General features: G+C 29.6%; 1 protein-coding gene across 2 annotated transcripts; it reads left to right on the forward strand.

Moving 5' to 3' along the window:
- Positions 1-667: 667 nt before the first annotated feature.
- LOC145972478 (sodium-coupled monocarboxylate transporter 1-like) lies at positions 668-17,615 on the forward strand. Of its 2 annotated transcripts, none has more exons than XM_083101141.1 (15): positions 668-754; positions 5,458-5,816; positions 9,146-9,360; positions 9,458-9,509; positions 9,648-9,715; positions 10,307-10,461; positions 10,918-11,058; positions 11,431-11,539; positions 11,627-11,736; positions 13,825-14,011; positions 14,081-14,167; positions 14,291-14,379; positions 14,481-14,591; positions 16,728-16,929; positions 17,226-17,615. In XM_083101141.1, exons 2-15 carry the CDS (start codon positions 5,552-5,554, stop codon positions 17,307-17,309), a joined length of 1,875 nt encoding a protein of 624 aa, XP_082957267.1. In that variant the 5' UTR covers positions 668-754; positions 5,458-5,551; the 3' UTR covers positions 17,310-17,615. The 2 variants fall into 2 exon arrangements, with proteins under 2 accessions (XP_082957267.1, XP_082957268.1); XM_083101142.1 differs by lacking the exon at positions 668-754 and adding an exon at positions 5,233-5,250.
- Positions 17,616-18,658: the final 1,043 nt, after the last annotated feature.

The following is an 18,658-nucleotide window of genomic DNA, read 5'->3' on the forward strand; positions in this document are numbered from 1 at the left end:
TAATGATTCCAAGTCATTTTTGTTATACAGGGTGATTCATTTTAATCTTAACAGGCAAATATTTTGAAAAATATGCGAGAAAAGAAAAAATGTTTCAAACAAAAGTTATATGGTTTTAAAGGAGACATAAGATGGTGTCATTAATTTGACCTTAAATAGTTACTTGAAGGTCACGTGAAGGTCACCCTCAATTTTTTAAATGGAACTGCCTATTTTTTATTACACATTCTTGTAGCTTATCTCGAGAGCTTTCGAAAACACTATAATTAAGTTAGTTTTCATTAAGTACTTTCCGAGTTATGAGGCTTGAAATCGTTTCTTAATTTTACATAAACCATAAAATATCTTGTAAAATATTCATTTTTCGATTACCTCACCTTAATACTTTTATGTACAAAATAATGAGAGGAATCAATTGGTATAAAGAAAACACATAGTTATTTTAAGAAAAAATATGTAATCGTTAATTGCAAATTACATTTTTTTTTTTCGAAACAACTATGTCTTTTCTTTACAAAAGGCTAGGACAAAATGGCAGCCATTTGACACTAAAATATTCTTTTTCGACTTAAAAATTGCTCATTTTTTATTAAGTAAAAAAAAATATTCATTACAAAAGAAAATCCTTCGTTTATCTATTAGGATTTTGTATGTAGAATAAGCCTGTAAAATTCCAAGCAAATCGGTGTAACGGTTTTCGAAATATCTTGCTTACCGATTTTGAAAAAGTGATTTCAAGAGAATCGCGTTTAAGGTTTGTGTCAAGTTTAAATAAAATAAAGATTTTTTAAATTTACACAGGATCATCCATTCCAAACCCATATAATTTTAGTTTATTTAAATCTTCATATATTGGTTTGATAGCCCTCCAAACATCAGAACTGAAGCTTTATAGTCGTGTAAACGAAGTTATACATTCTGGCGCTTTATGAAACATACACTTTAACTCCGTCAATTTGCATCCGATTAACTTGAAACTTTTAGGAAATATTTTCAATATGATATACTTCAAGAAAATGTAAAAGCATAAAAATCGGTTTTTTTTTTTACTTTTATGACTAGACATAACCCCTTAAGATAAAACCCCCTTAGGATAAATCCTATTATTTTGCTGTATTGTGGATAGCTACAATCAGGTAAAAGAGGACTGTTTTCATGAAAAGGTTCTTGCGTAACGGCAAATTCATTTCTTTTTAGCATATTTTTGGTTGACATCTATTCAATTATGCATTTCTGTATATCGGCGGTGTAATTGAAATAATATTTGTTGAGGCTTACGTATAAGATTTTTAATTTTTTGATCAAGTGGCAAATGTTTGCGTACATCGTTCGTTAAATGTAAGAGAGCATGAACGTTGAAAGACACATTTTTTTCGCCGTATAGTATAGTAAATGTTTCATTGAAATTTTTCAACAGTTGCTCAGCATAAATAATCATTTCTTCACTGGTATTTTCCGTACACAAAATCCGTAAAGATACATGTAGGATTAAAAAATTGGTAAATGTTTACTTTACGTCACACAGCTCGAAAAATTGTTATTTTCACATATTTTGTAGAGCAGTGCTGGGATTTACTTGCAACTTTCGGCCGGATTTCTCAGCTTACGCCTACTACTCTCTCTTCGTTCCTGAGGTATGCAATTTTGAAGTTTCATACTTTCATGTCATCTTTTCGTTATATCCTATTTATGTATTTACATTTTTTGTTTACATTTGCTCAACACGGTTTCATATTATATTTTCCTTGTGTGTTTATATTTTTTTGTTTACGTTTGCTCGTTGTGACTTCCATGTCGCTAAGCTATAGAAATATCAGAAATGTATGTGTACACACACACACACGCGCGCGCGCGCGCGCGGGGGGGGGTTCAAAGGGGGCCGAAGGCCCCGCCTCCCTCAACCACCCCGCCGGTAGTCAAGGTGGACCTCGCTTTACAACTTACAGCATATATCCATTGTGATTGAACTCTTCGCAATGCGTCCCCTACCGGCGGGCCGAAGGCCCCCCTTGCACTCCCCACGCGCGCGCGCGCGTGTGTGAGTGTGCGTGCCTATATTTCTTCCTAAACATACATGATGTGGTAAAATTATATTGTATTCTTGAAACTTTTTTTGTTAATAACTATTTAATAAATAACAATAAGCGGCTAAATCCTTTTAAAAGTTATTCAGAAAGATGACCTCAGGAAATGTAAATAGAAAAATATGAACATATTTAGAAAGTAACGAAAAGATGATACAAGTAAGTATAAAATTTCAAAATTGCATATCTCAGGAACGAAGAGAGAGCGCCACAAAATTCAAACGGTGTATTACTTAGGAATGTATCCTCTACAACATATGTGAAAATAAAAATTTTTCGAGCTGTGTGACGTAAAGTAAACATTTACCAAATTTAGTTGCCTTGTAATATTTTAAATCTTTTAATGATCTTGGTTTTCGAGAAAATTCTGAACTAATATTCATACAATTTTCTAATCTGTCTGAGATTCTTCTTTTCTGATCAATTTTACAGTAATTACTTCCAGTCGTCTATAAAATGAATAATTTTTTAGTAACTCCTAAACATACAACATGCATATAATGCAGAACTACGTCAGAAACTAAATCCAGATATGGAATAAATTGCAGAATATTATCATTGTTCTGAAAATCAGTATTAGCAGTTTTTAAATCAGCACTTGTGCCAGGAAAATATACTCTATTTTTCATATATTTGCCATGAATAAAACACTTTAAACAATTGTCATAACCAGTATGGCCTTTTTTGCAGAAAGTAAAAAAGATTTTGTAGGAGTATTTGCACTTATATATTGTAGTCTCACAGGCAAAAGCTTACCATTTATTTTTAAACCATTATTAATAAGATAAATAACTTCACTTATAAATTCCATTAAGAACAAATTTATGTCATCTGGTTCTTTATATCCACAATAAACTCCCACCATTATTTCACTTTGTACTCCTGCAACACTTATTAAAATTGGCCAAAATTGCTGGCCTGAAGATTTAGATAATGGTAAACTATCAATATTCAAAGTTAAATTAACGATTTCATATTTTGATAACACTCGAACTAATTCATTTATTAGTCCTCGATGATAATATTCTCCAGGAGGTACAATTTTAAGTGGTGTAAATTTCGATATGCCTAAGATGGTACGGATATCTGAAAGAAATACAGTTTTAAAACATTCACGTTTTCTTATGTCATTCAGAAGCACATTAACATGTGTCATAAATGAATTTAAAGTTTTACACCATTTAGAAAAGTGTGATATAGTAAAATCGTCTTTCATTTCATTGCTTCCAATTTCATAAATATTGATGTCATTAACTACAACCCCACAAACGTTAATATTATTATCGTCATCATTATTAAGTTCACTATTACTTCTTTCACTGTTATCATCTGTATGAAATGCATTATTGTTGTCATCTTCACAAATCTCATTACTCTGTCTTCTATCATTTCCATCACTATTTTTTTGGAATCTGATAGCATATAATATAGATAGATTTAGAATCTCAGCATTTTTCATCGAATATTGACAATTTGTCAATTTCCTCATTCGGTAGCGAAAATATTTCTTTGAAAGTTGGCTGACCAATTTTCTGCTTCTTGCAGTTTGTGATATTATGGAACTAGAAATATTGTACAATAAAAAATAATTTAATTTTGTTACTTTTTTGTTATATATAAACACTACACAATACTTGCAAAATATTTTGCCTTTTTTAGAGGTTAAACGTGTTCTGATTAATATATATAATAAGGAGTAACATGCAATAGCATTCCAAACCAACAGAATGAAACAAATAAAAGATTAAGATCAAATAATCCCTTAACAAATTTTCTATATATAAGTTTGAGGAATAAGAGGACACATTTGTCTAAAAATCTAAACAGAGTAATGAAGACAAGGAAAAAAAAAACTTAATGCGTGGAAAATATACATGATAAAAAGTGTAATTATAAGAGCGTAATAACAGATACTTACATGTCGGTGTATTTGCACACTCACTAAGCTTACTAACATTTACTTCTCAGTTTGCTTGAAATTTTCAAGTATAAATCAATTTTGCCAACTGTGTATGACACAATTGCAATCAGTATTGCGAACTATAATATATATTATTCTATGCAATGTCTATGCGACGTAAAAGTTACGTGTTAAATTTAATTTTAGATTAAAAATAAAATATATTTATTTTTAATTTATTTTCAAAAAATCAATCACGAAACTACACAAAGTTCGACAGACAACTAATTAAATTACTTTATATGTTACGTCGCGGCAACGTGTGAAATACGTATCATAATTTTTTGCGATTTCGGGACCAAAATAGAACGTCTCTTTCACATATAGTGCTGGCAGGGTAAGAATCAGTATTTCATTGATTTCCAGTAGAAACGATTATTTTTTGTTACTTTATCTTATACGCTAATTATAGTCAGTGAAAGTAACATTTCACTGTAAAATCAGTAATCGCTAGTTCGTTCATTTATCGCTACGCGGGACGCTATTTTTCTCGTACTTAAGCTTTAGACATGAGACCTATATAAAGCTTGCAAAGGGTGACAGATAAAATTAAAAGTATTACTTCGATTTAATTTCTGATACAATCTCAATAGAGGAACTTCAGATATTTAATCTATTTTATAGTCGGACAATGTCCGGCCAATAAACGAGAATGATCCGTTCATTATCTGTTTAAGTAAAATAAATCATCATCTTTTAAGATGCATGTTCAATATGCATGTAAATATAAATAAAATTTTTAATTTTATACAAGGTAGATAAATTACAATTTAATATTACTGATTAAAACAGTCAATATTACTAATTCTTTTAGTGAAATATTATTGATTTTACAGTGCTATAATAACTTATAACTTGTATCAGTGATTCTATTTACTGTTTTCACTGATAATATACTGATTCACTTTTAGAGAGTTTGTATGAATGCATTATTTTATTAATTCCATGAGAAAACAAACGTTTAACGTTAAAAAAACGTATTTTAAACGTATAACGAACGTATAACAAACGGTTAACGTAAAAAAGAAGACGTATTTTAAACATTTTTTAAATAGTTTTTAAACGTTTTTTTATCAGAAAAGAAACATATCTCTTAACGTTTTTCAAGTGGACATTTTAACCAACCAGAAACGTTTTCAATAGTCGGTTATGAAACGCTTCGAAGAAACATTTGTGACGTTTTTGAAACGAATATGTGTTACCTGGGTAGTAAAAAAATAATAATTTAAACACTCAAATGTTAACAAAATTTTAATAATGATTAACACCGAGGAATTTTATTGTATAGATTATTAAATTGCGATAGCGCATCCCATAGATTTTTTCGCGATCTACCTCGTATTCTTCATGGTAAATCATTGCGTTACCGCACACTGTTATTTCCGTGACGATAATAGAAAGCATTGCATTTAGATTAGAACGATCGGAAGATTTTGTTCTCGACAGCGATATACGTTTTTCCACTGCGGTACTCTGTAAGAACGACGAGATTCCGTTTTGCAACAAAATGACTTCGGAGGGTACGTTGGATGATCTAGGCTCGACTAATTGGGCGCCGGAAGTGCCCACTGTACAAGAAATCAGCGAGTCGATGCAGAATTTTGGTGCGTTGGATTATACCGTGTTCGCGATAATGCTAATTGCCTGTGGCATCGTCGGCATCTACTTTGGCTTCGTGAAGAAGTCCTCGGGTGAAGACGAGTACCTGGTCGGCGAAAGGAATATGAAGATGTTTCCGGTCAGCCTCAGCCTGATAGCGAGCTTCATGTCGGGTAGAGCTTTATTTTCGTATTTTATTAGTTTTATTTTCTCTTGCGATCACTAGAGATAAAAAATCAAAACGTGTGTATAATGAACATTTATATCTTGATATAAAATAAGAAAAATAATTCGGAAAAAGTTTGCATGTTGTCAGTTTAATTTCTCCAATTTATTTATTTATTAATTTCTTCGATTTATTTACTTTTATTTCGAATTTATCTGTATTTGTGAAGCATGATGAAAAATATACTAATATTACATAGTGCTTCTCTTTATAGGTTTCTAATTATGTGAGAATCCCAGTTTTCAATGCTGCATCTTTATATATATTAGGTGTACAAATTAGTTCTGACCCCTCCGAATTAATCAACTGTAACTTTATTTTAAATTGAAATCTTTTTCCCGTTGCTTTGGGGGTTCGTAATACCAATCTTTAACATAAAAAAAAACCGCATATGAAAACCTTGCTAGACGATATAACCTCACAAATCTCAAAAGTGTGCACGATGTCGTCCGACGACCATGTGAGGCACTGTATTTTGTGCTATACTTTGAGTTGCTAAAATCCGGGGAAACTATAACTTCTGAGCGTTATCAAGAATAATTAATGCATTTAAGTAACGAAATCGAACGAAAATGACCATATACTGGCAAGGGAAGTCGACACCTTCACAGCACATCAACATTCTAATAAGGTTACGGTAATCTTAAATTGTAAGATAGTAACATTCCACGAAGATTAATAAACCTACCATTAACATCCCAATAATATAAAAATGTTCGTCCAAATTCATTCCATTAACATCCCAGAAATCTTGTAAGGCAATGTTGTATTAATATTCATGCAATATGCTAGGAACCTTCCAATATTATTTTTAATAAATTATTCTTGCAATAAAATTATATTGGCCTATTCAACTATTGGCAAAAAATCAATTGAACATTATTAGTTATTACATCCCTAACAACACATGTAGATACTGAGAATGTTCGAAGAATATCGCAAAAGTACAATGCATATATTCTCAGAACATTCGAGATACATACTATGATATACTAAGTATATATTAAGAATGCCCTAATGTCCGGCTATTTTGGTTAATAGTAAATACTGAGAATATCTTGTAATATAATTTCATATATGTAATAGAAATACTTTTAATAAATGCAGTAAACGGACACACTATTTCTCATTTTAATTTTAAATAATCTTTTTAGTACTTCTGAATCCCAACAAGGAATCCAGAACAACTAAACTACTAAACAAATGAAAAATTTTAAATTAAGTCAGTTTATTATAAATTAAACTGAGTAGAAAGAAAAAAGAAGAAACTTTGGAACCCGAGTTAGTACCAGTCCTTTATATCCATTTCACCGAAAATTAAGTACGAGTTTGGTGGCGCGCGTAGCGGCAAAATGAGGAAACACATGCAATATTATAGAATATCCTGAAAATATACGAGAAAGAATATACTAATACGAGATATGCAAAGTATATTCTGAGAATATATGAAAAATAATATACAACAAGAGATGTTATGAGATTATTCTCAGTATATTACATCTGTAACGTATATTTACAGTATGAGTATAGAATATTCGAATGATATCATGTGCTGTTAGGGATTAGTTTTCATTATTATATTAGTTTTCATTTGTTTTTTCGCCAATAGTTGAATAGTTCAAAATTGAATGGATTTATAAGGAATTTTGCAATCTGTAAAAAAAATCCATTAAATTATAAAAAATAAACTTTTATTTGTATTTTTGTATATATATATATTATTATATTATTTATTATCATATTATCATCTCATATATTATTTATTTATTATGTAATACTTTTATGTTATTGCAATTTTGATGTACTTAATATTTATGTGTACTTATATATCTTATATATATGTGTGTATATATATATATATATATATATATATATATAGATATACACATATATATAAGATATATAAGTACACATAAATATTAAGTACATCAAAATTGCAATAACATAAAAGTATTATATGATATTAATAATTGTTAAAAAAATTATATTAAAAGTTATAAAAATTATGAGTTTATTATATATATATATATATATATATATATATATATATATATATATATATATATATATAATAAACTTATATATATATAATAAACTCATAATTTTTATAACTTTTAATATAATTTTTTTAACTATTAACGTAACAGATAATCATTTTAGGCACTTTATTCGGAAACATCAAATCCATGAACGTTAACTTTGCGCTGCTGTTGTTTTCTCATTTTTATCCTACAAAAATTTCTACAATTAACATAAAATTTATATGATTTATTCCTATGCAGGAGAAATTGTCAAGCATAAGTAATACAGACAAATATATTTATTAATTTTATAATATATATTATAATTGTCAGTATTTTTATAATTTAATTTAATTTAATTTTTTAATAAATAAATAATTTTGGAAAAACATGCATATTAAATTTAATTATTAATATTAAGCGATATTTCATATAGTTTTGCAATATTTTCAGAATACGCAATGAAAAGTAAGATGATTGTGCGTAAGGTTATTGAAATATTGAAATAACGTTCCATTAATCTTTCGACAATATTATAATATAAGATTATATTGTAAGATTAATGGTATATACCAATAACTTGATCATTGTAATGTGTAAGATTGTAACCTTTCTATAATCTTACTGCAATGTTCGGTGCTGTGAGGGCAGGTAATACTGTTGCACGATAATGCACGGCCCTATGCGGCGGTAGCAACCAAACAAGTTATCGATACTTTGGGCTGGGAAATTCTCCCTCATGCGGCTTATTCTCCCGATATCGCCCCTTCAGATTTCCACCTCTTTCGTTCTCTGCACCATCTTGTTGATACGCACTTCCAAACATCCGAAGAGATCCAAAATTTTATTACCGAATTTGCGGGATCAAAACCACCATCGTTTTTCCGAGCAGGGATTTGCCAGTTGCCCGAGAAATGACAGAAGTGTATTGAAAGTGGTGGAGATTATTTTCAAGACTAACATGTATTTCGATTTTGTATAAATAAATATTAATTTTTTGTAAAAAAGGGTCAGAACTTATTTGTAGACCTAATATATTTATATATATATTTGTCATATTATATGTTGCATATGCTTATGCATGATGGAAAATTTCTATCTAATCATGATTTATTATTGTACGTATATATAATTTCGGGGATAAATTAGATTGAATTAATGTAATTTAAGTTACAATAATTAATCAATAATTAATCAATGTTGGGAAATGTATTATGAGATAAGTTTTTCTAAAATTGATCATTGAACAACACAGGTATCTCATTACTGGGTATCCCGACGGAGGTATATGTTCATGGTGCGAGTTACCTTTTCAACGGTTGCCCGCTCATCGTCATCGGTTTCGTCATGTCCATCGTATTTCTACCAGTATTCCATGATCTCAAGCTCACTAGCACATACGAATACCTCGAAAAGCGTTTCGACAAAAGAATCAGATTGCTAGGATCAGTCCTCTTCAGCATCAGTATGGTAAGTAAACCTTCGAGAAAAAGAATTGCACGCATAAATTTCTTTTTTCGCAAATTCACTATCTTGAATGATACAAATATATATGATATTTTTTTAGATGACCTGGCTCCCGATTGTCATCTACATACCCGCATTAGCTTTCAATCAAGGTACATCTTTCTCAAAAAAGTTTAATGAGAAATCAAAATTAATTGAATTAAAAATTAATTAAATTGACTTGCAAAATATGAGAAACTATGCGTGAAAAATCATTTCCGGCAACCTTTATTTTCGCTCCGTTATTTCAGTTACGGGAGTGAATGTACACATAATCACGCCTTTCGTGTGCATTGTTTGCATATTCTACACCTGTGTGGTAAGTAGTCGAGATTTAAGAGAAGAATATAAATGCAAGATAAACTTAGATACGGACGCGAATATTCAATTTAAAATAGAATAAACAATTGTGCTTGTCTTGTACATATATTTATTTTTGTTGTAAAAAGAATATATGTAGGGTATTTTAAAATCACACCAAATCTTTTTTAATAACAGATTTTCTGATTAATTAGTCAAAATGTTTTTCATTTTTTGCAAGCTTCTAATTATATATTTTTTTTAAACATCGAATCATATTTCTATTAAAGCAAATTTTACCTAAAATTAACTGAAGAATGCTTTTAAAGTACAGTTTACGAAAAATCCCTTTTTTCAATCACTTTTATAGTTCGGAAATTATTCTCTCCATATTTTCGTTAAGAAAAAAATCCTCTTTAAAATCGATCAAAAAATCTGCTGAAAGGATGTCCGGTTATGGGTCTTATATATATATATGCCATATATGTATATGTATCCAATTTAATTACATTTCATATTCAGATTAGATTGATCCAACTAATGACTTCTGTTAATAGCATTAGGAAAATAGCTTATTTAATCCTTTTGCTAAAAGAATTTTTTTATTCAGGGCGGATTCAAGGCGGTAGTGTGGACGGATTTCATTCAGACTTTCTTCATGTTCGGCTCCATGTTGTTAATTATGATTAAGGGCACAGTCGATGTTGGTGGAGTGTCTTTGGTGATTCGGAGAAATGTAGAATCCGGAAGAATTGAATTACCTACGTGCGTGCATTCAATATTAATACAGAAGTCCCGATTCCATTATCTTGACATTCGAATAAGCATAGCTTTATATGAAAGAAAAAAATTGGAGATTTATGAATGATATAAATTACAATTTTGTAAATATTGCTTAGAGAGACAGATGTATTTTTTTCTTTTATAAAACACACACGGATGATTAAAAATGTTGCATCTAAGTTGGAATTAAAAATACACACTCTAGACTAAAAATTTGGAAACACTTTTTAAAAAAGTCGATATTTTTAAGATTACTTATACAATATCCATAATAATATATTTAATTTTTTATTTTATTTATTTTGCGCTTTATTTTGTATATTTCTTGTTTATGTTTTATGTAAATCAGTATTTATTAATAATTAAATCTAATATAATTTATCTGTATTTTTTATTGATTTATAAATTTTTGGAGTATACAATTATCTCGCTTAACAGAACAGATTGGAGCCTTTTGACAAGAGATACTATATGGGCGCTCACGATAGGCGGTTTCGCACACTGGTTGCAAATCGGCGCTATCAATCAAAATATGATGCAACAATACTTGTCCCTCCCTACTATACAATCAGCTAGAAGGTAATATTCTACTTTTTGATAAATTAAAAAATAAATATTTTTTTTTACAAGAATAACAATAACCTTACATTACCTTTACATAATTATAAATTAATTTAAATTTATTAATTATAATTATTATTAATTAACTCCTATTAACCTGGCACCCCCACCATGAAAAATCGAGTTCAGATATAGTGCATAATTGTATAACTATTGTATATAAATTTTCGTGTTTTTAAAATAAATAAATAAACTTATTTCATATACATGTGTTTTGTATGCAATCGATAATTACAAATATACATGACATGTAATAAGTTATAAATTAATTTCTATGCTCTTTTATATATGTATACATATAGCTTCTTTTTTGACAATTATGCGTTTTAGAGCACTCTGGTGTTTTATAGTCGGATCTTTAATTCTGTTTGGCATGTGCGGATACGCCGGTCTACTGATTTATGCTTGGTATCATGAATGCGATCCACTTACAACCAAGGTAACATTTATTTAAATTTATAAATCCCGGATACTGAACATCGATTAACGTATATAACGTATATAACGTATATAATGCATGACACAGCTGGCACGTTCCAAGGATCAACTGCTGCCACTGTTGGTCATGAACGTTTTAGGAAAATTTCCAGGATTGCCCGGTGTTTTTGTGGCCGGCGTGTTCAGCGCTGCACTCAGGTATTCACATTTATAATTAATGAAAATAAAATTAAAAAATCTATATATTATACTAAAAAATATTAAAAAGAAGATATTAAAGAAGACGCTTATAAATACACTAGAAGATATTAAAAGAAGATGTTAAAAAAGGTATTAGAAAAGACATCAAGCGACGCGGTAGCGTCGCGACGTCAACTACATAAAAAACTGATAAAAAATTGGATCCGAGCATTGAGAGTCACTGTTTTCGACGCGGCGCTACCAAGTACCAAAGTACCAAGTAGCTTATTGATCCGGAATTTTACATCAAATTGACGTCAAATAAACTTTCGATTGAAATATTTCAGAAACTAAAGCCGTAATTAAAAATCTAACGGCATTTTTCTAATATAATGTGAATACAAGCTTTCGATTGTGACCAGTTTGAATAAAATCGGTGCAGTCAATCCCGAGAAATGATAATCGCATGTCAGAATTGTGACATTTTTCATTTTCCTTCATAATAAGGTTCAGACTCATGAATGTATCTTTGCACGCACACATTCAAAGCGATTTTGTCCCTCAAGCTGCGTTCATACCGCGCATATATGATTATTCGCTTTAGTGTGCAAAAATGCTTTAAGAGACAAAACCATTTATGTACATGTGTGTGCATATGTGTAATATGTGTATATGTGTGTGTATACGTGTGAGAGATTAATTTATCGCATAACAATTTTCAAACAAATTTACGCCTCTTGGGGGTAAAATCTAATCTATCTCGAAAACGATATCACAAAAATATAAAAACTGTGCCGTTAGATAAGACTTCTAAGAAGACTAATTTATCGTATTATAACAATATATAATAACAATATTCAAAAACCACCCCTTGAGAGTGAACTCTAATATCTAGAAAATGAAGGCTTGTAAAAGTACGTAACTTACCCTTAGTAAAGATTTTTAAAAATGCATATATATTTTTTGCAGAAATAATATAAATTTTTACAAAAAGGTGGTGATATGTTTCTAGAAACAACCTTATAACGGTAAAATAAAATACGTCAAGTATATAAAAAAATACCTTTAAAAAATCTAACATATATTTTCTGTAGAAATAATATAAATTTTTACAAAAAGTAGTGAGATCCTCTAAAAAAAACTTTATGAAGGTAAAAAAATACGCCTCCCTCCCTGCCCCATCGTTTACGTATCTTAAATAAAATAAAAAATTTGATTATACAATATAACAATATATATTTGTTAATCCTTTCATTTAGTAAGTACAATTTACATTTTTATAAAATAAGCTTTAGACTACGAATATGCAACAGGCAGCCTGTAGGCCAGAAACTACCTGCGAAGCTTTTGAATCCGGCATACAACAATCAAATTTTATTTGCAGAGAAAATAAAAAAACTCATAAAAAAAGAGATTTCACTTTGCCTAATTTCTATGTGGTGATTTCCAGGTAATACAGAGGAGACAAGATATATAAGTTCGAAATTTAGCGGTCCGTAGTGCAATTTCAAATTTTACGTTGGGCTCATCAAAAATCTAGCTTTTTCCTGTTTTAAACTATATGATTTAAATACGGGGCACGCCAAGTTTTCATATCTTACTTCGACCTGAAGGTCATTTATGCGATTTAGAATTTGTATAAAACTTTTTTAATTATAACTTTTTAAATTATATACACCATATAAAAAATGCTTTAGAAATTAAAGTAATCTTTACTCATTTAGTATCAATTACGAATTAATATCACATAATTTATTGTACTTGGCTAATAGTATTGATCTCATATCGGTTTTTAAATATTTTATTTTTATCACTCTTTTAGATTTTTTAATTCTTTTTTTTTTATGTACTTGGCGTATTTTTTTACTTCATAAGGTTTTTTTTTAGGGGATTTATATTATTTTAGAATATGTATATTAGAGAAGACGTGTAATTATACTGGAAGATATGAAAAAAAACTCTAAAAAATAAAAATATAAAATAAATTTTAGTTATCTCTCTTGTTTTTATATACACACACACACACACACACACACGCGCGCGCGCGCGTGTGTGTGTGTATGTGTGTGTGTATATATATATATATTATTTTGGGGTTCTATTTAGCTCGCTGTCAACCGGTTTAAACTCCATGTCGGCAATAGTACTGGAGGATTTCGTCAAACCCTTCATTAAAACACCGTTTACACGTAAAACCGCCAACATTTTCATGAAGCTTACGGTCGTTGTTTTGGGCACGATCAGTGTCGCTCTCGTTTTTGTTATCGAGCAAGCGGGTCTTCATGTGCTCCAGGTAAACAAGTCGGAGACAATCTGTTAAGTAATGTAAACCGAATTTTTTCTCTTTCATACTCTTTTATAGTTAACCATGAGCTTGAACTCTATCACTAGCGGACCGTCTCTCGGCATTTTTATCATGGGAATATTGTTACCGTGGATTAACGGCAAGGCACGTGTTCTAAAAATAATTTTATAATACTTTGACTTAACTTAATAATGGAAATTATATTATCCGAATCTGTATCCATAAGAATAAAATAAAAAAAGTCCTCCCGCGTTTTCAATTTGCTAGGGTGCCCTGATCGGAGGACTCGCAGGTCTGAGTTTTATGGGTTGGCTGATCCTTTCCGCTGAAGCGGCCATCGCCAGTGGACAAATTAAGTTAGTATTAAAATTGTCATAAAAATGTCCCGAAAAAGTACTATTTGTATGTATATCATGTTGTTTCCTTTCAAAAAATACAATCACACATTTTTTTGCAGATTCGATGTAAAACCCGTCACTACGGAGGGGTGCACCTATTCGTTTCCACAAGTGGAAAATTTATTACTATCTGTACCGCCGGATTCGATTCTGGATGACGCGAATGGAGAGTAAGTTTTAGAGAACGTCATTAAATTTGATTATACAGGATGTTTTATTGATTTCTTACACCTCAAATAACTCCGTTACTTTTACATATACGAAAAAATGGTGAAGGAAGAAGTTGTATGAATTAAAAAGGCAAACACGATAATAAAATTAAAAAATCGTATTAAGATCATTTTAAATGTTATTTCAAGACTGATATTTTTTTTAAATGGAATCATGATTTTAGGTAGCGATGTTTTAACTAATTTCCAAAGGAATCCAACCATGTGTATGTATAATAATAAGCGAAATTTAGGTTTTTACAAAAATCTTTATTTCTTAATTATTACAAAAAGCAGAGTAAGTATCTGATAGATTTTTTGTCGCAGAAGACAAATCTGGAATTTTACAAAATTTCCCTAGCAAGTCAGATTTTTGAGTAATTTGTGGTTAAATAGTATAATAATGGCTATTTCGACCAATTTTATGAATTTATTACGGGGGAATTTAATTTTTTGAAATATTTTTGCCAATTGCATCATATAATACTTGTTTTCATCTTTCAAATCTATTTTCTATTGATTCCGGGCGATTTTTTTTCACTGAGATATACAAGTTATAAGACTGTATAGGAGTGCAATAAACCATTCCAAGTCAACCGTGCTATCCTTCTGTCTCATCACGAATCAAATTTTGGGTAGAAGCATAAATTTTTGCACACCGTATGTCATTTTTCGAAATTAAAAATGGCGCATCCAATGTAGGCAGAACTACAATAAAAAAGTATAAAATTTAGAAAAATTCATCAAAAAGTGTAACAACTGTATTAGATATATTTTTATAAAACTTTTTTCGAGAATCGGACCTGACAGAAGTGAACCTGGTCAAATTTCGAAAGGGCGGATTTGCCATATTAATGCCTATGTAAATTTCTTTTAACATAAATTTTCTTATATAACTTCATATCTTATAACTCCATATTAACTTATAGCTTCTATATCTCAATAAAAAAAATTGTCTGAAGATAGAATTGAAAGATAAAGACTAGTACTATACTATGCCATTGATAAATTATTTTAAAAAATTAAGCTCGCCTATAATAAAATCATGAAATTGGTCCAAATAGCAATTTTTGGATCATTTAACTACAAATTATTCAAAAACCTGACATGTTGGAAAAATTTTGTGGTCAGATTCATTTTTAGCGTCAAAAAAATCTATCAGATTTATCTACTCTGCTTTTTGTAACTAATTCTCTCAAACCTGTGTAATTAAGATTTATTGTTCATCCCATGTTATTATGGTGTGAATTTGGAGCATGAGATTATTTGAAGCTTATGTTATTATACATACATGATTGAATTCCTTTTGAAATCAATTAAAATATCATCTGCCTAAAACTATATAGTTTCATTTAAAAAAATATCGACGACTTTGAAATATTGTGCTTTCAAGATGTTCGTGTCTTTTCTTTTGATTCATAACTTCTTCTTTCACCATTTTTTCATATGTATAAAGTGGCCGGTAATGACTGTATCAGCTCTCGTGTGTAGAGCATGTTAAACTGACAATGAGTAGATAAGTCCTCTACCATTTTATGATTTTTGCAACAATTAATGAGAAATTAATTTTAAAAAATCGATTAATTCGTACGAATGAGTACAATGAAACAAAAAGAGACCGTATGCTGTTACGTGGTTCCTAAGACGAGAGAATCATGCATTATGCATAATTTATGTACGTAATTATTGTCATTTGAAAAATGCCTCTCTCATCACTTCGTTATGCGCCTAATAACCACATGACAATGGGCTGTCTCTTTTCGCCGCATGCTAATATTCGTATGAATCGGTCGATCTTTATTATTAATTTCTTTTATTAATTATTGTGAAAATAGCAAAACAGTACAGGACTTCTCTATTCAGTTATTTCTTAATTTGCTCTACCTGCACACGAGAGATGATACAGTTATTACTGGACACTTTGTATAAAAGTAACAGACTTATTTTTGGTGTAAGAATTAAATGAAGTACACTGTATATTAATTTGGCGTAGATGGATAACTAATAATTTTGTTCAATTTATTAAGATAAAGAATTAAGATAGGATCGTGCGATTTAGAATAAAATATAAACGTTTTATAATAAAATATATAATAGGGAACCATGGGCATTATACCGTCTCAGTTATCTTTGGTATACCATGACCGGTGCCTTAATGACTATAACTGTCGGACTTATCGTAACTCTCATTACTTCCCAAAATGTTGAAAAGTTAGATCCAATGCTCCTGGCGCCGTTTATGAGAAAATACTTGAAGACTTCGAGCAAAGATATTCCGTCTGAAGAGCTTCAGATCAAGGTATTTTATTATTTTCTTAAATTAATTCATTTTATCATTTTTAAATGAATCTCTTCTGATTAAAAACAATGTTTCGTGTCAGTCTACTTTCTGTTCAAAAATTCTGCTGATAACTATGAATATATTGCTAGCAATATATTAGTAGTTTATTTACTATTGGGAATATGCATTGTGTGTTTTAATCTATAAATATATTAAAATGTTTTTTTATTAATAAAATATTTTTTAAATATATTAATATTAATAAAAAAAATAAAATAATTTTTAATACATTTCATTTATTGTTTCTATTATAGATTGTAAAATCTGAAAAGGATGAGAAGATGGCATCTCGCGCTATCAACGAAGATGATAAATTATTAGAAGCGACTTTGACATGATGTGTAATATAATTAAGTTACATTAATTGTATTATTAAATTTCCGAATTTCCGAATGTATTAAAAAGATAGTGTGTAATTGGACACTAATGTGACATATCGTTTTGTGTACTAAAGTGTAGAATTATACTAACAGAAGCTTTGTATAAAGTTTATACACGTGATACTATATATTCTTGATAGTGTTGTAACATGTTTTTACTTAAACGCTGTAATAAATAAGGATACAACGAGAGTGTATAGTTTTACCAATTAATAATAGATTTCATTAATTTTTTATTTTAAATTATACAATGATTCAAAAAAATACTGGAAAATATAAATATGATAATTGATTTTGTATTTTTCAAAAATAAATAGAATTTGAAAATAAAGAATTTGTTGAGAATAACCGCAGGGAAATTCTTTGTGCATGTGGACACTCTTTGTTACCTTTTTACATTTTTAGCTTGAATGAGCTATCTTGCCAAAATTACTTATTAATCTGATAAATCAATCAAACCTTTTTATTAAGCAACGCAAAAACAAAATAGTAACGGGTGTAGTAATATAATCTTTCATCAAGCAGTCAATAGATGTCATGGAATGCATGAAAATGCATAACAAAATGAAACATTTACAATAAAATGCATACACAACACATACAGAATTTGAATTTTGAATTATTAAAAACAAGTCTATTTTTATTTTCTCTCTTTCTCTCTTTTTTTCTTTTGATATTATTGAAAAATTTAAGTATTGCAGATATTAAGTAAGTAATATAATAATAAATAATATAAACTTTCGAAGAGGACTATTTCCAAATTAAAATTCGCGGTTGCATTTGCGCGCTATCTTCAATCGACGAATTATAACACACGAGTTATTTCATCTATGTATAATCAGTGATACGTATTTTATCATTGAATAAAGAATACCAGGAAGAAGCACGTGCCAATACGGGTGGAGCCGAAATGATTTAATTTTATGACGTATTCATGACGTATTATGACGTCATCGGAAGCGAAAAGACAGCGGTAAAGGACCCGCACATTTTATATGAAAAAAGTGGCTTCGGTTAAATTGGTTGAAATTGAAATATGTTGTAGTTTAGGTGGTACTGATTATAAGTTTTCTGAGACAAAAAGTCCAAAAATCAAAAGTATAAAAGGTACGATGATTTTTAAAGTGTAGTATTGAAGTTTAAAAACGTCTGTTTTTGAATATGTAGATTAAATTAATATATAAATGTTTGAAAACAAATGATTATATATAATGTGCGTCACTACAATAATATTTAATGATTCCAAGTGATTTCTGTTATAAGAGTGATTCATTTTAATCTTAACAGGCAAATATTTTGAAAAATAT

The sequence above is a fragment of the Camponotus vicinus genome, unplaced genomic scaffold (assembly GCF_025532165.1).
Source record: "Camponotus vicinus isolate PSW18456_S1 unplaced genomic scaffold, iyCamVici1.0 SCAF_5, whole genome shotgun sequence".
In the NCBI taxonomy this organism is placed as follows: domain Eukaryota; kingdom Metazoa; phylum Arthropoda; class Insecta; order Hymenoptera; family Formicidae; genus Camponotus; species Camponotus vicinus.

What these genes read in the sequence shown, in the direction of transcription:
- LOC145972478 (XM_083101141.1), top strand. Translation starts at nt 5,552, where the DNA reads ATGACTTCGGAGGGTACGTTGGATGATCTAGGCTCGACTAATTGGGCG. An exon ending in GCATATTCTACACCTGTGTG is followed by an intron (nt 9,716 to 10,306) that starts GTAAGTAGTCGA and finishes TTTTTTATTCAG; the next exon opens with GGCGGATTCAAGGCGGTAGT. An exon ending in GGAAGAATTGAATTACCTAC is followed by an intron (nt 10,462 to 10,917) that starts GTGCGTGCATTC and finishes CTCGCTTAACAG; the next exon opens with AACAGATTGGAGCCTTTTGA.